This window comes from Eptesicus fuscus, chromosome 6 (assembly GCF_027574615.1).
Source record: "Eptesicus fuscus isolate TK198812 chromosome 6, DD_ASM_mEF_20220401, whole genome shotgun sequence".
Classification (NCBI taxonomy): Eukaryota; Metazoa; Chordata; class Mammalia; order Chiroptera; family Vespertilionidae; genus Eptesicus; species Eptesicus fuscus.
The window spans coordinates 56,239,716-56,261,083 of record NC_072478.1 but is presented as its reverse complement, the minus strand read 5'-3'; the positions used below and the strand labels follow the sequence as shown (position 1 = coordinate 56,261,083).

Sequence of the window (21,368 nt, the reverse complement as noted above, 5' to 3'; positions counted from 1 at the left end):
TTACTATTTTTGAAGCCCACTTAACAATTTGATTGTTTTTTTCTTACAAGGTAAAAGATGCTTTAAAAAAATGCAACGGGAATGTTATCATCCTTCTACTGTATTACAATGAAGGCTGATATCTGCTGCACAATTTCTCTAGCTCACTTTTGGTGACTCATATCCCCCAAATGAGTTTTACGCTAAAGTTATTTTTTTTTCCCCTTTAAAAGACCAAGCCATAATAGTGGTTCACTAAATTTGTTAAAGCATTTGAAAACATTTGCTTTCTTTAAGAAAGACTAATATACTGCTCTGGGGGTTCTTTAATAAAATATATGGTTTGCATCATTACAGAGAGAGAGAGAGAGAGAGAGAGAGAGAGAGAGAGAGAGAGAGACAGAGCGCAATTATCAAAATCTGTTAGGGAATGACTGTTCTGTCTCTTCCAATATTTCTCCCTTCCCCCACTCTGGCACAATCCAAACCTCAACCAACCAACCAACTAACAAACAGCCATTTTTAGGTTCAAGGATATAATGGTGCTTCAGACAATATTTGTCATATATTGGTAAATGAAGCAAGAATGCAGGACAACAAACAAGCTTCATCCTCATTAGAGCACTATGCTCTGTCAAAGTTGTTACCTTTCAAAAAACAGCTCACTGCAATAATGACTACCGAACCTATACAAAAGGGCTTGAGATACAGAACAAGAAGGGTGAAAATATAATGAATTTAAAGACACTACTTTCACAGAGATTCGAAGACAATACTTTTTAGAGATTCAAGATGGTTAAAATAATTTCTAAAGCTATGTATTTTTCTCTAACATTTTGCCTAATTAATTTCCCTCCAAAATTTTTCCTCCTATCTTTTACATTTCCCTCCCCCAACTTCCGCCCACCAAGACCCACCTCCACCCGCAGTCTGCTAACTCAATCATAGCATTCCAGGATAGTTACAGGACATAACAGTTTCTTCTGGGGTTTTCATTTGCAAAGTTGTTGGCAGAGAGAATTTTATTTGTGTTTCTATTATACCAACAAAGTCAATTAGTTCTGTGAACTACTGGTTTTTCTGCCTGATGGCTTGGTGAATTATTCAAGTGGGACCTTTCATAACCTATAACTGAACGCAACCAATTAACCTCAGAACCCGACAATGCTGGTATCTAATGGGATTTTAAGTTAATCTTAACCGACCAAAGTAATGTCATTTCCTCCAAATTGGTGGTATATTATTTGATAGAAACTTTACATTTTTCTCAAATTGAATTTGTACGTTATGGCTTATGGAAGTTTACCATAAAAAATGTTTAAGCTTTCTAAAACCAATAATCAGCTATTATGCTTTATATTTGCCTATATGGTTTATACAACTAAATAAAGAATATGAGATGTAATGACTATGTATTGTACCAGCTGGGTACTGGAAATATCTGGGGAACACTTTGTAAAGTATATGGTTATCTAACCACTATGCTGTACACATGAAACTAATACAAAATAATATTGAATATAAACTGTAATTGAAAATAATTTTTGAAAAATTTTGAAAAAATAGTTTTTTAGTGGGGAGCTGGGATGGATAAGAGAATCTTGTAATATGCTATATCCAGTGCTCTTATCAAGATGTCTCGCCCTAACTGGTCTGGCTCAGTGGATAGGGCGTCGGCCTGCGGACTTGAGGATCCCAGGTTCGATTCTGGTCAAGGGCATGTACCTTGGTTTCGGGCACATACCCAGTGGGGAGTGTGCAGGAGGCAGCTGATCGATGTCTCTCTCTCATCGATGCTTGTAGCTCTCTATCCCTCTCCCTTCCTCTCTGTAAAAAATCAATAAAATATATTAAAAAAAAAAAAAAAAAGATGTCTCCAGAGTTGCAGAAAGTGCTGTTACTCTGCCAAAAACTAATGCGGGAATAAATCTGTATTTTACTTTAAATATTCAAACTATCTTCATATTGTCAAATATTATTTATTTTTAAAAAACACAAAAGATAATTTGCAATTATTGAGTGTTGACTATGCATCAGGCAATATGAATAAGTGCAAACTTTATCCTACTTGTCTCAGGAATCCAATGAATGAGCATTGTTATCCCTATTCTATGTATGAGGAACTTTAAGTTTCAAAGGGACTAGATGTGTTCCAAAATTTCACACAGCTAAAAAGTGGCAAAATTGAGGTTTAAAACCAGATCTGTCTACTTTGCTAAATTGTAGTCTTTCAACATCACTTGGTCTAAAAAATATGAGATAATTCCCAATCACCTCCAAGTATCATCTTATAAATAACTGGATCATAGAGTATTGCCAAGTTTCAAAACCATTCTATCCTATATAATAAAAGGGTAATATGCAAATTGTCCCCTCAACCGGGAGTTCGACCAGGAGTTCAACTGGGAGTTCGACCAGGGGTGGGGCCGGCCAACCGCCTGTGGCCCCTGCCTCTGGCCGGCCCCACTCCTGGTTGGCCCCTCCCCTCAGCCAGCCCAGCTCAATCAAACCCGAGCAGGGCGGGCTGGCCTGACCCCATCTGTGCACAAATTCGTGCACTGGGCCTCTAGTAAAAGAATAAAATATCCAATTATTTACCAAGAAACAACTAGGAGGAGATGAATAAATAAATAAGGGTGTTTTGATAGCCATATAATTGTATCAACACTAAAGTTTTATTAATAGTAAGACAATACTCCAGTTTTTTTCTTATCAATTCTAACTGAAATGGGCTCTTACATATATGATCTTCCATACACAGGCCTGTACCCATGTTAACTGCTTACACACACACAAACTCATCCAAACTGTCACATACAATGCTGTTTCGTTTTTTTTTAATTTAAATTCTTTATTAAAATATTACATGTCTCCTTTTTCCCCCATTGACCTCTCCCCAGACACTCCCCGCCCCCCCCCCACCCCGTACATGCCTTCACCCCCTACTGTCTGTGTCCTTTGGTTATGCTTATATGCATGCATACTAAACCTTTGGTTAATCTCTTACTGCCCCACCCTCTTCCCTGCCTTCCCTCTGAGGTTTGATGGTCTGTTCGATGCTTCTATGTCTCTGGATGTATTTTTGTTCATTAGTTTATGTTGTTCATTATATTCAAAAAAGGAATAAGATCATGTGATATTTATCTTTCTCCAACTGTACTTTCAGTTTCTAAGCTAAGAGTATTGTCTATTATGCCAGGCCACAACGAAATGAAAAGCCATCTTAATACTATAAGTATCAAGGCACATAAATTTTTTGCAAAGAAGGATTTTTAAAAATATATATTTTTTTATTGATTTCAGAGAGGAAAGGAGAGGCAGAGAGAGAGAGAGAGAGAGAGAGAGAGAGAGAGACATCAATGATGAGAGAGTCATTGATTGGTTGCCCCCTGCAAGCTTGATCCCCTACCAGGCATGTGCACTGACCAGGAATCGAACTGTGACCTCCTGGTTCATAGGTCAATGCTCAACCAGTGAGCCACACTGGCTGGGCACAAAGAAGGATTTTAAAAACAAGTTGAATAACTTCATATATAATATTTTAAAACTATCTGATCTAGTGAACCAACTTAACATATATTCTAGCAAAAACTATATTGTGATTACCTCTGTTTCTGCTTTACAAATTTCAAACAGAAGCAGTTGGTTCAATTGTTAGGCCAAAGTGCCCTAAAAGCAAATGCCTATTAACAAGAGCATTTCCAAAACTCAATTGCTACTCTCAACTTCCTGCTATGAGAGCCTTCAGAATGGCTAGGGTGACTCTTGGGGTTCATTCACTGCTTAGTGGAAATGTTTATAGAAATATTTATGCAATTAGGATAGAGCTTTTTTGGAAAATATTGGCTGGGCTAAATGTCATGGCAGTTAAGATGTACATAAATAACATATTTTTTTTAAAGTCCATTTATACCCCCCATTCTACAAAGTTATTACTATTAATATTGTATTAGTATAAAAGAATATATCCTGTAGAGAAAGTATTAGGGCTCAATAGTAGAATTCAGAGTCATCAATATTAAGTCAGTTTTGCTTATATTGTAAATAAATCTAATAAAAATAAATACCATAAGCACAAAAAATTTCAAAATCAAAGGAAGTATCCAAGTTAGTAAACTATTACCTTAGCCAATAAAGAGAGATCTAATATTTTTACACATTAGGTCAACATGTGATCAAACGGATTTTATGCTATTAATGGGGTCATATCAGAAAGATTAAAATTGCCCTTCCGAAAGTCACAAAATAATAATGCCACTGACACTGTAGTTTCAAAGTATTAAATCCATATATTTAATCCAATGCCAATGAAAATTTCATTAAAATAAAAAACAAATAACTAGAAAACCCATATAAGATGTATGCTCTGTCCAACTTTGGACAATTGATATTGAAATGCCAAATAGCAACATCAATTTTTTAAAAAACCACTTCATGCTTAGATCCAGCAGTATGGAATTGAATCCAAGACAACTATCTACTATCTGTTACTAGAACATGCCTTAATAAAGATAAGACACATTTATCTAGCACAGTCTGACCTCTTATAGTCATGTATGAGTAAGGATAAAGCAAGCAGCCACAAAACTAAAGGAAAAAAATAAGTATGGAAGGACATAAACTTACATTGACTGGAAAAACCTACTGTGTATTTGGCATATTACAGATGTTTTTACATACCTTATCTCATTTAATCTTCACAACCACCCAATACTGCAATTCTTGTTTTTTAAGCAAATAAACAGAGGCTCAGAAATAACAGAGAAATTTGCCCTGTATAGCAAAATAAAGAATTGATAATATCAAGATTCCAACTCTGATCTGACAGACTCCAAAACCCACAATTAAAGCAGCATGTGGCAAAGATAATCTAGAAACATGTTCCTTCCTCTGGCGTAGGTCTCATCCTTCTGTCCCACTTTGAATACAATATTTAAAACTCAGATTGCAGATTATGAAACAGACTGGGTTTTTGCCCCATAAGCCAAGGTTAGAGAACTCAGCGTACAATGGCGAGTACAATATGACTCTAGGGGAATAGCAGCAAGTTTCAAATGACTACAACTTCAGGTTAAATGGAGTTCAATGAGTCATGATAATTCCATGCCACTGATAATCCTGAACTTAGTAAACAGAAACTTTTCGAATTTGAATTCCATATTTGCATTAGATAATCCTCTCTCAACACAAAGCAACTCTTCATACAAAGTAAGTGTTTTAAAGCCAGAAACACCTTTCTGTGCCTTTCACTAATTTTGTCAGAGAAAAAAGATTTTAAAATGGATATAGCTAACATTTAACAACTAGATTTTACAAACTAGCTGAGAATAATTTTGACTTTTTATCTTTTTATTACCTTAAATGGGAAGCAGTTACCTTATATACTAAAGTAGAAGAGTGAAGGCAGGCAGGGGTTTCTTTTCATTTCTCAGTTTGTTCTTATTCCCTAAAGTGCCATAGATCACCTTTGGGCCATGATAAGAGGCAAGTTATGAGTCTCCTAGATTCTCCCAAGGTAAATTAAAATCCCTTTAGTCATTATCTTCTCTAAGCGTAACACCCTATGAGCTTCTTCAGGCTTTCTGATACCTTAGGACACATCTTGCTAACAGATGCACAAAATAAATCGAGATACAGCACAAATGCTCACAGACACAGTTCACAGCCATGGGGCTTGATGCAGAGATGCTGCCTGTAGTTTCCAGGGTACGTGCTGCCTCTTTATAACGCTCTCTGCAAGGCAAATCCTGAGCACGATTTTTGCTTTTCACACTTTTTCCTAAAAGTAAAAACCCTCTTTTGGTTTCTTTCGGTTAGTGAAAATAGGTATTGAGGTAGGTCTTTCGTGAAAGTAACGTGACATAACACGTAGTTTTTAAAAGTGAGGAAGACCTATATTTTCTTTTCTTTTTTTAAGACTACATTTTAGCAGTCTTAGATTCCCAGCAAAATTAAGAGGAAGGTACAGAGATTTCCCATATACTTTCTGCCCCACACAAGCAGTGTCTCCCCCATTATCAACACCTGCCCCCCAGAGTGGTGCATTTGTTACAACTGATGAACCTACATGATATCACCCAAAGCCCGGGGTTTACATTAGTGTTCACTCTTGGCGTTGTATATTTTTTGGTTTTGGACAAGTATATAATGGCATGTACCATTACAGTATCATACAGAGTATTTCCAATAACCTAAAAATCCTCTGTGCTCTGCCTGTTCATCCCTGCCAACCACCCCTAACCCCTGGCCACCCCTGATCTAAACTGTCTTCATAGTTCTGCCATTTCCAGAATGTCACATAGTTGGAATTATACAGTATATGGCCTTCTCAGATTGGCTTCTTTCACGTAGTAATATGCATTATGGTTCTCCCGTGTCTTTCCATAGCTTGACAGCTCATCTTTTTAGCAGAAAATAATGACCAAAAAAAAAAATGACCATTGTCTAGATGTACCAAATTTTTATGCCAAAAGCATTAGCATAACAAGCATCAAGCAATTTTCAGTAGAATACATTTAAAAAGTAATCAATTCTTAAATACATTTCAAAAATCTATAGTCACTATCCCCTGTTGTTCACCGGCTCATCTCCCCAGCTACACACTTCAATTTTTCTTAATAATGGGAAGAAATGTTTTTTTGTTTATTTTTTTATATATATATATTTTATTTTTTTACAGAGAGGAAGGGAGAGGGAGAGAGAGTTAGAAACATCGATGAGAGAGGAACATCGATCAGCTGCCTCCTGCACGCCCCCACCTGGGGATGTGCCCGCAACCAAGGTACATGCCCTTGACCGGAATCGAACCCGGGACCCTTCAGTCCACAGGCCGACGCTCTATCCACTGAGCCACACCGGCCAGGGCAAGAAGAAATGTTTTGGTGGCTTGCAATTTAATGTGATTTTAAGGGGGAAAATGATAAGATATGAATTACATGTTGATTCCCACTGACTTCCTATGTGACACTGGATAGCTCACTTGGCCTCTCTGTCTTATTTGTAAAATAATCGGCTTGTACTTGATTAGAAGTTGCTAACTGGTGGCCGTTGGCCACATTTAGCCTGTGGACATACCATAATAGCCCAGTATGTTTTAAAAATTGGGAAATTTAACATTCAAATCTAGATTTCTGATTTCCCTTTAAAAAGTATAATTGGCAACAATGGACCTACATTCCCATGTGCAACCAAGGCTTAAAATGAATAGTAGTTGTCCCTTGGAGAAGGCATGAACTCATGGTATCACCATTAATTCTGAAGTTTCTTTAAGCTCTAACATTCTCACATTGTGTTAGCCATATAGCAAACGGTTCACTTAACCTAAGTATCAGCTTTATTTGAATAAAGGGATAGTAATTACATCCGAACACCACTTCAGCTTTGGAGAAACAAAATGAAATAGTGAGTAGTGCTTGCTTAGCACAGTGGCATGCCTGAAGAAAGTGCTTAATAAATAGTAGAGGCAATAACGAACACAAGTAATGGTGAACACAATAACTCAAATACAGTTCTATGATGGTCCATTGCCTCTAAATCAAAATTGACATGCTGATTCTTCTTTCCACAACTTTGGTACCATCAAAAAATAAAATCAACTACTTGCCTCTCATCTTTGGATATTACTCTTCTTCATTTACCACATATAAAATAAGAGGCTAAGAAAAAAAATGAAGGTTCTGAGTGGACTCACTTCTAATAAGATATACTTTAAAATTATGATACAATTTTTCAACAGGTGGTTTTCAGCACGACTTGCTACAGCTCTTTCTGCTGCCACTACTGTTCTGATCAGGGCCATTTTAGCTGCCAAGAATAAAGATTCACTCAACAGTTTCTATAGGAGGAGTTTATATACCCATAGGAACCCTGGAAAAAAGAAACCTGGGTATCAGAGAGGTCAGTAAATGAAGAAAAGGGGGCAACTTGTTCAACTCTATTTTTCCCTCTCCTGGTTATGTCTTTGTCCTTACATCCCTCTATTCATTCCACACCATCCTACCTCTTCCCATATCTTGTATTTCATATCCTTCTAACTTTAAAACTTCAGTTTGGCCCGGCTGGTGTTGTTCAGTGGTTGAGCATCAGCCTACGAACCAAGAGGCTGCAATTTCAATTCCTGGTCAGGGCACATGCCTGGGTTATGGGCTCCATCCCCAGTAGGGGGCATGCAGGAAGCAGCTGATCAATGATTCTCTCTCATCATTGATGTTTCTATCTCTCTCTCCCTATCCTCTCCTCACACTTATTTAAATGTGTTTTTTAAAAAAACTTCAGTTCCATGTCACTATCTATCTTCATCAAGTCTTGCTGCTAACTTGCCTACTTCTTGTGAGTCATATTTCTGAGAAAGGCAAAATATTAAAAATAGAACTACTGTATGATCCTGCAATCTCACTCCCGGATATACATCCAAAAGAACTGAAAGCAGGGTTTCAAAGCAATTCCGCACACCCGTGTTCATGGCATCATTATTCACAGTGGTCAAGAGATGGAAGCAACCCAAGTGTCTACCAACATATGAATGGATAAACATGATGTGGTATATTATGCATACAATGGAATACTATTTAGCCTTAAAAAAGGAAAGAAATTCTGTCACATGCTTCACCCTAAATGAACCTTGAGGAAATTGTGCTAAATGAAATAAGCCAGACACAAAAAGACAAATACCATATGAGTCCACTTATATGAGATACCTAAAGTAGTCAAATTCATAGAAACAGAAAGTAGAATAGTGAGTGGTGGCCAGAGACAGAGAAGATGGGAAAATGAAGAGTTGTTTAGTGGATACAGATTTTCAGTTTTGCAAGATGAAACATTCTGGAGCTCTGTTACACAACAATGTGAATATCCTAACATTACTGAACTTAAAAATGTTGAGACGGTAAATGTTATATGAGGTTTTTATCACAATTAAAAATTTTTTTTAATTATTGACTAAGTGTACACACAGTAATCATCTTATTAATTTTATATGTTTTTATTGATTTCAGAGAGACAGAGAGGAGAAGGGAGAGGGGGACAGAGAGAAACATCATTGATCAGCTGCCTTCTGCACACCTATTACCAGGGATCGAGGTTGCAACCCCGGCATGTGCCTTGACAGGGAATCGGACTGTGATCTCTTTGTTCCTATGTTGACGCTCAACCACTAAGCCACACCAGCCAGGCTCACAATTAAAATTAAAAAAAATTTTTTCTCAGAGAATGAATTGAATTTGCGCAGATAATCTTTTTGAAGCAAACTAAACAAGCATGGGTCAGTGGCAGCCTATAGGCTGACTGTTGGTATATCTTTAAGTATCTACTGTGTCCAGCACTGTATTAGGTTCTCAGCCAAGTGCCCACCCCTGCCCTGCTCACTGGCCATACTTGCTCAGCAGACTTTTTTTAAAATAATAATCTGTATCTCTAAAACCGTGTCGTTTTCCCTTTTGTAAGTACATATTTCTATCGCCTTATATCCCACCATATGGTTAAATAACAAGTTTTTCCATTTTGTTTTTGTGTTGTTGTTTTTTTAGTTGTTGTTGTTGTTTCTTTATTGATTAAGGTATTACATATGTGTCTTTATCCCCTCATTGCCTCCCCACCCCCCGTTTTTTTTTTTTTTCTTTGCCCTTGGCTGTTACTACTCTCACACTGTCCACTAGGAACAGTGCAGTTCTTCCATAACTGCTGTGAAAGAGTACTTGAAAAATCGACCTTACAGCACAATGCTCTTGAAAAGAACCTCATCAACTTCAAAGTTTATGTAAGTACGCATCAGAAGTACAAAACCTTCCAATGCGAGGCATTATGAAACAAGAATCCCCTTCAGAATCTTCTTACTTGGCACAAATACTATGGTAGGAAAAGTTGGAATTCCTGCTATTAAAACAAATAATTTCATTAGTCTCAAATCTATAAATTTAGAAACTATTACTCCAAAGAGTGATTAAGCTACTTGCAAGAACTACCTTAATTCAGAATTGCATTAAATAAAGTGCCTATTAAAACATATGTAACAGAGGCTTATGAAGAAGAAGTTTCAGTCCCTAACTCGATACTACTGACCATTCGCAGCTTCTGTGACATCACATTTTCTTGATTTTCTTACCTCTGGCAGTGCCTCTCAGCTTTTTCTTTCCTTTCTTGGGGGGTAAGGGAGTGCATTTTGTTTTATTTATTTATTTTTAATTTTTCATTGAATTTATTGGGTGATATTGGTTAATAAAATTATATAGGTTTCAAGTGTACAATTCAATAATACATATGCATATTGTACTGTGTGTTCACCACCCCAAGTCAGGTCTCCTTCGGGAACCATTTATCCTCCTTTACCCTCTTCTACCTATCCCCACCTCCCTTTCAGCTTTTTTCATTGGATACTCTTTTTCTAACCAATCCTTGAATATTAGCATTTTCACAGTTCCAACCCTGGCACTCTTTTCTGTTATACATACTCCCTGCATGAATCAAAACTCACACCTAAGCTTCTAATCACACCCTGGTTCCCAAATCTACACCTCTAACCTAGACTTCTTTCCTCAGGTTCAGAACCATATACCTGACTACCCAATGAAAAGCCCTCCATCTGAAAAGATAACAAAAATCAGTGACAAAACTAATCTCATTAGCTTAACCTTTCTCTCCATCCCCACCACAATGTTCCTTAACTTTCTATTCCATTTCTGATTAATGGCATCATTCAAACAGTTGCCAAGACTCTGAAGAATTCTAGATGTCCCCTTCTACCTACTTGAACCCCCAACCCATACTTCAATTATACCCCAAGTACAATCAGTCACAAATCTTTTGATTCTCCTTCATACGCATCGTTTTCTCTTGAACCCAACTTAGTTCAACCAACGGCCTTAGTAAAATGCTCATAATTTTCACCTGGATATTACCGACCTGGTCTTCACATTGCTCCAGCCCCAGCATTCCCAAGATTAAATTTTACCAATGGCTTCCTCATTTAAAGTCTAAACTCCCTAGAAGTTTGACAATAAGCACAATCTGACTTTTGCCTATATATATTTCACTGTAACAATTATATATTTATTTCCTCCGAGAATGTAAGCTCCTTATATGCAGAGGCCATATTACCATCACAATAAATGTGCTGAATGAATAAATATTTCGCTGGTCTTTCTTGCCACTCCCTCCCACCCACCCATCTTCCAGGCATATTTAACTACTCACCGTTCTGCCGTCATGCCACACTCTCAGGCTTCCACACCTGCATGTGCTCTGTGCCCCCTTTTAGAATGCCTCCACTTCATTATCCACCTGAGCATGCTTTACATTTATCCTTAAGATTCAGCTGAACCATCAACTCTTTTAGAAAAACTTTTTCTCTAATATTCCATGTGTTCCTGTAGCCCCCTGTATTTACTACTGTAATTGTTGATATTTATTCGCCTGCCTTAAGGGCAGAAATGATGACTGTCTTTGCTGTATCCCCGGTACCTGACAGTGTCAGGCACTTAGCAGGCCCTAAATAAGTATTTTCCAAATAAAACACAAATCTGTCTTGTATGGTAATGCCAGACTATATCTCTAAAAATCTGTAGTCTAAGTTTGTGGTCTAAAAGAACCACAAAAGATACAGGAATATTTCTCTTAAAAATATATATGATACTCTATTTTGCAAAATAATTTAGTTTTAAAAGAAAATATAACCCAAATCTTAGTTATCTCAACTCTATTTTGGAAATAAGAATCCTCTCTAATAAAAGAGTAATATGCAAATTAACCATCACTCCACTACATAAGCCATGCCCACCAGCCAAGCCATGCCCACCAGCCAATCAGGGTGAGTATGCAAATTAGCCCCAACCAAAATGGCTACCAGAAGGGAGGCTTGGGTTTCCCCGGCAACAGAGGAAGCCAAGCTTTCCACACCCTCTGGCGGGCCCAGGCCTCCATTCAAGGATATAAAGTTTCAATTATAGAAGGTAAACAATCCAAACAGAAACGGCTGCCGGCCACGGAACGAGCAAGAGGCTTGGCTACACTCCAGGCTACAAAGTTTCAATTGTAGAAGGTAAATAAATTCCAGATACCAGGGCCTCTGCTTGGGTCCCCAGGGGCGTGGCTGGCCTGCAAACCACCACAGGCCCCTTTCCCAGGCCTCTCCACACCCCAAGGGAACCCCAACCTGATCCAGGACACCCTTCAGGGCAAACCAGCTGGTCCCCACCCGTGCACCAGGCCTCTATCCTATCTAATAAAAGAGTAATATGCAGACTGATCATCACTGCAACACACAAGATCAAGATAGCTGCCCCCATGTGGTCAAAGATCCTGCCCCCGTGTGGACACATGATGGCCACCACAAGATGGCCAGCAGGGGAGGGCATTTGGGAGGGATGAGGCCTGAAAGGGAAGGCAGTTGGAGGCGATCAACCCTGCAGAGGAGGGCAGTTAGGGGTGACCAGGCCGGCAGAGGAGGGAAGTTGGGGGCAAACAGGCTGGCAGAGGAGCAGTTAGACATCAATCAGGCTGGCATGGGAGTGATTAGGGGGTGATCAGGCTGGCAGGCAGAAGCGGTTAGGGGCAATCAGGAAGGCAGGCAGGCGAGCAGTTGGGAGCCAGCAGTCCTGGTTTGTCAGAGGGATGTCCAGTGGGATCGGGCCTAAACAGGCAGTTGGACATCCCTCGAGGGGTCCCAGATTGGAGAGGGTGCAAGCTGGGCTGAGGGACACCACCCCCCCCCCCCGACCTCCGTGCATGAATTTCATGCACCGGGCCTCTAGTTGTATATAATTATGAATAATTTTTTAATTGCATATGTTACTTTTAAGAGAGGGATAAGAGAGAATAACATTTGTGGCCTAAAAATTATGTGTGTCACACCAAAACATTCTCTATTCATTTCAAAGATATTCTAAAGTTAGTTATGAAAACTAATTTTTTAAAATCCTCACCCAAGGATATGTTGTCTTTTTATTATTTAGTTTTAGAAAGGGAGTGGGAGAGAGAAAAACATTGATTATGAGAGAGAAACACTGATCAGTTGTTTCCCATACACGCCCTGACTGGAAATCCAACCCATAACCTTTTTTGGTGTACAGGACAATGTTCCAACCAACTGAGCCACCTGGCCAGGGCTATAAAACTAATTTTTAAAATTATTTTCTTTTAGCTAAATTCAATAAAAGCCATTTTTTCCAAAGATTCGATAAATTAAACACTCAAACCAATATATGTTTGTAGATACTGCCTAAATCATCCCACTTTATATCAAGTTGTTTAAAATAGGCCCCTCATAAGAATGTAAATTTTAAGATCAATTAATAGAGTCAGAGCCTTTGTCTACATCTTCTTATTCTACCACACACATTAATAGAACTCAAATTATAATAGTAAATGTTATTTTAATAGAAGAGCTGACTTATTAACCACTTCTGTCAAAGTACCATATATGGACTCCCATAGCCAGGCCACTGATTTAATACACAAGGTAGAGAGCCAAAAGGCTTGTCTACATGAAAGAAAGGAAAAATACCATTATAGCTCTCTTAACATTGAAGACTTGGCCAAGCCACTTCTTTTTTTAAAATCACTTGGTAACAGCTTTATTATCTGAAGATGAAAACAAGGTTTAAAATTCAGTTAAGTGTTCAATCATGCCCTCCTTCAATATTTTATCTTTTGTGGCAAAAGGATAAACTTTGATGACAAATTTTAGAAGCAAAATGCTAACAATGAACCAAAGGACAACTTTCACATATGCTGAAAATATCTGCTTAACTTTACTTAAGTTGTTTTTCACAGAACTGTATAGAAATAATTTTGAGAGCTGTGACTATATGTCTAATAAACCACTTTAGATTTATATTTAAGTACAAATATTTCTACTATAGGCTTTAAAAAGAAAATATAGCCAGTTGTCTGTATCTGGGAGTTCTACATCTGTAGATTCAACCAACTGTGATTGAAACACTTGGGGGATGCGGGGGGAGGGGGATGTTACCCTGTTGCTAACATGTACTATGTAGTGAGGCCTAGGATGTTTGCTTCTATACTGAACATGTACAGCATTTCTGCCTTGTCATTATTCCCTAAGCAACACAGTGACAGCTATTTACATAGCATTTATATTGTATTAAGTATTATATGTATTCTAGAGATGATATAAAGCAGTGGTTCTCAACCTTTCTAATGCCGCGACCCTTTAATACAGTTCCTCATGTTGTGGTGACCCCCAACCATAAAATTATTTTCGTTGCTACTTCAAAACTGTAATTTTTCTACTGTTATGAATAGTAATGTAAATATCTGTGTTTTCCGATGGTCTTAGGCAACCCCACAGGTTGAGAACCACTGCTATAGAGCCTAAGACCATCGGAAAACACAGATATTTACATTATGATTCATAACAGTAGCAAAATTACAGTTTTGAAGTAGCAACGAAAATAATTTTATGGTTGGGGGTCACCACAACATGAGGAACTGTATTAAAGGGTCGCGGCATTAGAAAGGTTGAGAACCACTGATATAAAGTATACAGGAGAATTATATGCATAACCAATGGACACAGACAATGGTGTAGTGAAAGCCTGGGGTGGGGCAGGGGCTGGGAGGAGGAGGATAAAGGGGATTGGGGAAATTGGGGGACTTCTTCAAAACTATCAACAATAAAAATTTTAAAAATAAAATATACAGGAAGATGCGCATAGGTTATATGCAAATACTGTATTGTCCTATATGATAAAAGCCTAACATGCAAAATGACCAAACGGCAGACTGACCAATGGAACGACCGGTCGCTATGACGTGCACTGATCACCAGGGGGCAGATGCTCAACACAGGAGTTGCCCCTAGCCCACAGGCGCCAGGCCAGCCAAGGTGGGTGCCAGTGGGGGCCCCCTGACTGCCCCGCCAGTCGCCCTGCAGATCGGCTCTGGTTGCCGGCCAGGCCTAGGGACCCTACCCATGCACAGATTTCATGCACCGGGCCTCTAGTTTTATATAAGAGACTTGAGCATCTGTGCATTGGGGGTTGGGGATGGCGAGAGATGACTGTAACTAATCAGCAAATTGATAAGACTTTATGTTTTATTGGACTTTAGCTAGGGATATTCTCTAAAATGTTAAAATGGTCACATGTACAATATAGTATGATTTGATCCTCAATCTAAATTAAAAAATAATTTCCTTCACATATATTTTCTCTTCTGAGCAAAGGAAAAGAACATTAAACCAAAACATAATGCTAAAATGTAAAGGTTTAAAAACTTAAAAAGCATGTACATCTTTATTTGAAAACTTCTCTTAAATAACATCTTGAACACATGAACATAACTTCCTGCTTAAAAGTAACACAATTGAAATAAAGTATTCCAAAAAGATAATGACATTAAGACTCACATTAAATGAGTGTTAAATCTCACTTCTATTTAGAAATAGTCCCTTGTGTAAAAGCAATAAATTATAAACATCTTCTAAAATGTTCTTAGGTTGTTGGTTTACAATTTGTATATGATGGATAATTTTGAGAGAGATAAAAAGAAAGTAGAATGAACAGCATAATTAAGTTTAGCTTTGGTGACAAAAATGTTCTATTTGGCCAAAGCCAGCTGCAGTACCTTGTAGCCATTAAGCAGAGATTATAAACTTCACTTCCATTTTAAGTCCCTTCTCATGTCTAGAGGTTAACAAATGCATTCTAGAATAGGAAAGGAAGTGCCTCATCTCTTCGGAGAGATTTTTCAACGAAGGTAACAAAGATTTAAAGTCACGCTTCAGAACTGAAATGAAGGAAAACATATGATAGAGAAAGAGTAATTTTTGGATAAATAGGATAGCCATTAGCTTTTTTCACTCTGAACTAAAAATTCTTTATTTACTACTCAAATCAATAATAAAATTATAGAAGATAGGTTTTTAGAGCGTTTCAAGTAAACAAATCCATAATTTCTAGTAAAAAAGGAAAACCTATTAAAACACTCTAATACACACTACACCCTCGAGTGGGCAAGCATCCATGGAAAAATATAAAGATTTAGTTTGATTTTCCACTCAGTTAAATCAGTCCTATAACTAATAAAATGATGGCTCTCAAACTTCAAATTTCACATTATTTTAATCACCGACTATCTGAGTTAGAAGAAATACAGATTTTTAAAAATAGCAATTTAGATCTTATAGAGCAGTAAGGTAAGAAATAAAATCACAATCTGCTTATATTCCCTTAAAAAACAAAGTGCTATGAGATTCTTATTTCTTCAACTTATAAAAAGGGAAAAAGGTAAACAGAATAAATCACATATAAAGATGTATAATTAAAAGATGAAGTACCTTTATATCATGAACTGCAAAGGCAGCACTAATATTTTAAAGCAAAATATAAGAATTATGGTTCCTTAGTGAGAACTGTGGCAGAAAAGCAGTATGTTCATTAAGTTTTTCAGGAAAACAACTTACATTATCACCTGGTAATATTTAGTATTACTGGTCTCATGGGGCTATGTGGTCACTACACAGAAATATAAACACACTTAGAATAAAATTAAGACACTACCTAAAAGAGCCCTTATTCTATATGGCTAATGTTTTAGCACTTAAATGATATAATAGAAGCAAAAACTAGATTAAAAGTATTCCACAATGGCCCAAATGTCAAAGTTTCTCCAGTTTACAACAGAATAAAAAACATATATTTAACACATAAACATAGAAATCATGTATGAAGATGTGCATTTCCAAAATGTATCAAGGAATTTTTGATAAATATATATATTCTCTAGGAAAAACTAGTACAACGAAGAACTACTTCAGGTCTTGAACTTATTAACTAGGAAGTGAGACTAGTAATTAAAGGACAACAGTGACATCTAGCGAACATTTCAAATATATACCACATATATCTTGAATCAAAACTTTATTTCCAGTGTTTCACACATTTCAACCCGCCTGAGCAATTATATGACAAATCTTTCGTTTTAAACCAAAACAAGACAATTCTGATCCCAAACGATTTCTCAATATGATGACCCATTCATGTGATTAATACAAATAGAGAGACAGGGTCTTAATATAAACAAGTAAGAGTCCAGGCCAACAAGTTAACTGGAAGTCTTTCAAAAATCACAGGTGCTTCCCAGATCCCCCAGAACCAATGAATTTAAAGCTTTTAATGATTATTTGAGTTCAATGATTTTTCTGACAAGAAACAACGCTAAGGTCCAGAACTTCACAAGTACGCAATTCAAAATCATTGAAAATATCTCTCAAATGTAAATATTTTAAAACTAAAAAAAAAAAATTCAGGTCACAAAAGCACTGTCCTGATAGCTTCAAAAAGTCATACAGAGGAAAAATAAACTACAATATATTCAAACAATGAACTACAATATAACTCAAGAATAAAAAAGAATGAAGTAATGATGCATGCCACAAACATGGATGAATCCTGAAAATTTTAGGCTGTCATTCCACCCTGTCTGATTCAACTTATATGACATTCTATCTAGAACAGACAAAATGATCTATGGAATGAATAAAAGAATACATATATATATATAAACAAAATCAGAACAGTTACCTCTGAGGGAAAAATGGAGATGGAGATTGGGAAAGGACATGAGGGAATTTTCTGGGTTAATGGAATTGTTCTATATCATAATAGGAGTTAGTGTTACACAGATATATGCTTTTGTTAAAGCTTAGCAAATAACATACTTAAGATTTGAGCAAAATTTGTATAAATTTAACCTTAAAAAAATGAACCTAAGCAAATATTAATAACTCATTATCATATATCATGCTTAAGTACTTGTGATGATATGTATAGATACCTGAAACTTACTTTGATATTTTGATATACGTATAAAAATTAGATGGACTGACAGATTATTATAAAGCAAATATAGCAAAACATTAGCAATTATAGACTTTAGGAGGCGAGCATATTAGAATTCACTATAAAAGTCTTCCCCTTTTCTGTATGTCTGAAAATTTCCATAATAAAGTATCGGGGAAAAATATAAGTGACAATTAGAATTCAAAATAAAATTTAAAATATTATAAAAAACGAAAAAAAATTTCTTAAATAGCAACAATTTTATTTTATATACAGGAGTGAACAAAAGTAGGTTTACAATTGTGAATAAGTGAAACACAATATTCTTATATTATTACTAGAGGCCCGATGCACAAAATTTGTGCAAGGGGCTCGGCCCTCACAGCTACGGCAGCTTGCCTCGGCCCTCGCAGCCCTGGCTTCATCTGGAAGGTCGTCCGGAAGGTCGTTCAGCTGGCTGGTCTAATTAGCATATTATACTTTTCTTATTATAGATTTACTAGAGGTCCAGTACATGAAAATTCATGCACTGGAGGGGGGGGGGGGGGTCCCTCAGCCCAGCCTATCCCCTCTCATAGTCTGGGAGCCCTCAATGGGATGTCCTACTGTGGGAGGTGACTGGGCCGATCATGAAAAGGCACCGTCCTCATCACCCCGCTGTGGCTGCTGGCCCCCGGCCCTTGCTTCTAAGCGTTGGCCCCGCCCCCTGCCCACAGTTGGGTGGGGGGTGATCTGGGGCCAGGCTGGCTGGGGGAGGGGCAGTGGGAGGTTGAGGCACAGCAGGTCACACCCTGTCCAGCCTCTGCGGAGGCGTGGCGCCGGGACTGGGCCTGTGCTGCTGCCTCTGTGGCTGCCTCTGCGGAAGGGGCAGCACTGGGACCGGGACCACACAGCCCCCTCTCCGGGTGCCTCTCCCGCGCTGAGGCCTCTCCTGCACCACCGCCTCTCCTGCACAGCCTCTCCTGCACAGCCTCTCCTGCACCACCGCCTCTCCTGCACAGCCTCTCCTGCACAGCCTCTCCTGCACAGCCTCTCCTGCACAGCCTCTCCTGCACAGCCTCTCCCGCGCTGAGGCCTCTCCTGCACAGCCTCTCCTGCACAGCCTCTCCCGCGCTGAGGCCTCTCCTGCACCACCGCCTCTCCTGCACAGCCTCTCCTGCACAGCCTCTCCTGCACCACCGCCTCTCCTGCACAGCCTCTCCTGCACAGCCTCTCCTGCACAGCCTCTCCTGCACAGCCTCTCCCGCGCTGAGGCCTCTCCTGCACCACCGCCTCTCCTGCACAGCCTCTCCTGCACAGCCTCTCCTGCACCACCGCCTCTCCTGCACAGCCTCTCCTGCACAGCCTCTCCTGCACAGCCTCTCCTGCACAGCCTCTCCTGCACAGCCTCTCCCGCGCTGAGGCCTCTCCTGCACCACCGCCTCTCCTGCACAGCCTCTCCTGCACAGCCTCTCCTGCACCACCGCCTCTCCTGCACAGCCTCTCCTGCACAGCCTCTCCTGCACCACCGCCTCTCCTGCACAGCCTCTCCTGCACAGCCTCTCCTGCACCACCGCCTCTCCTGCACAGCCTCTCCTGCACCACCGCCTCTCCTGCACAGCCTCTCCTGCACAGCCTCTCCTGCACAGCCTCTGCGAAAGGGGCAGTGGCGGCGGCACCTCTCCCGTGCTGCCGGCCCTAGGCCCTCACAGCCGCTGTGGCTTTGTCCGGATGGACGTCTGGAAGATGTCTGGTCTAATTAGCATATTACCCTTTTATTAGTATAGATTATTGTATTATTTTCCATACAAATGACTGTTTCTCTACTTTTGCCCACCCCTGTATTAACATTTTAATCTCTCTAACTGAATATCAAACATGACTATCCTCTAAAGAGCCTGACTGATACATACATACTTTAAAATTTGAAAACAAACAAAAAAAAATTTGAAAACATACCCGAATTTCTTGAAGGTTATGGAAATTATTTCCTACTCTGACTGAGATCTTGCTTGGAGTATAGCTTTCATCAGATTTGTAATCCGCATAAATACATAATGTCTTCACCGTTGTTTTTCTTCTAAAAGCAATAAAATAAAAACATGATCTTTATGTTATGGAAAGATTATATCCAAAACATCTTATCTTCTTATTTTAAAAATCACTGTTTGCTAAAACGAGTATCTAAATCAAAAGTTTTGATGTTCTTTACTTTTAACAATGATAAAAATGAAGAACATGTAAAAAACATAGAACATAGATACACATTTTGGTTATATAGACAGACATTGCTTATCTAGAGCAAAATCAACAAGATGTGAGCAAAGAAGAAACAGTTAAGCCAAAATAGAATCATACAAAAACGATATGAAAGTGACTATTTTGGTGGCGTGGAACTATGGGAGATATTTATTTTCTTCTTTATCTACCAGGTGTACCTGTTAATAATGCAGATTTTGTAATCAAAGAAAACACGGTAATTTCAAGAGAAACATCAAAAGTGCTTTATTCAAAGTAGTGTCCATCGCTAGCTACACATTTCCTCCATCTTTCAGGTAATTTATGGATACCGTCCCTATAGAACTTTTCTTGTTTTAAGGCAAACCATTCAGAGACCCAATTTTTCACTTTTTCGTACGTTTTGAAGTGCTGCTCAGAAAGTGCATGTGCCATCGATCTGAACAAGTGGTAATCTGAAGGAGCAAGGTCTGGTGAATATGGCGGGTGGGTTAATACTTCCCAGGCAAGATCTTTTAACGTGTCTTTAACTGGCTTTGAAGTGTGTGATGGTGCGTCATCATGAAGCAAAATTACTTTGCCGCGTCTTCTGGAACATTCTGGTCATTTCACGATGAAAGCGTGGTTCAAATTGATTATTTGTTGTAGGTAGCGATCAGTATTAACGGTTTCACCTGGTTTTAGAAGCTCATAATACACCACACCTTCCTGATCCCACCAAACACAGAGCATTGTCTTCTTTCCGAAGCGATTTGGCCTTGCAGTCAATGTTGATGGTTGACCTGGAACAACCCATGATTTTGTGCATCTGGGATTCTCAAAATAAATCCACTTTTCATCTCCAGTCACAATTCGATGCAAAAAAAGACTTTCTTTCATGCTGTTGAAGCAACATTTTACTGATGACTTTTCGGTTTTCCATTTGTCTTTCGTTCAGTTGATGTGGCACCCATTTTCCTTCCTTTAAAATATTTCCCATTGCTTGTAAATGATCGGAAATTGTTTGCTGAGCAACGTTTAATCTTTCTGCAAGTTGTTTTTGAGTTTGACATGCATCTTCATCCAATAATGCTTGTAATTGTTGGTCTTCAAACTTTTTCAGTTGACCTGAACGTTGTTTGTCTTTCAAATCGAAATCATCGCTTTTAAAGCGTTTAAACTAGCATTCAAAAGTATCTTGAGATGGAGAATGTTCACCATAAGCTTCCCGAAGTATACGATAACTTTCAGCAGCACTTTTCTTCAAAATAAATAATGAATTAAAACTTCCCGCAAATGCTCTTTTTTTGGCATGAAATTCGACATTTTTTTAATTTTTATTTAAACATTTTTAGGTGTAAAAAATATCTATGATGTTAACACCTTCAGAAAATTTGA

General features: G+C 38.5%; 1 protein-coding gene across 3 annotated transcripts in view; it reads right to left on the bottom strand.

Annotated features, from left to right (window-relative positions):
• The window catches only part of ANAPC10 (anaphase promoting complex subunit 10), a 59,949-nt gene that overhangs the window by 15,097 nt on the left and 23,484 nt on the right, over window positions 1-21,368 (bottom strand). For all 3 annotated transcript variants that reach the window (XM_054717707.1, XM_054717708.1, XM_054717706.1), the window contains exon 4: window positions 19,713-19,833. In XM_054717707.1, coding sequence (XP_054573682.1) covers window positions 19,713-19,833 — 121 coding nt within the window. The remainder of the gene's footprint in view (window positions 1-19,712; window positions 19,834-21,368) is intronic.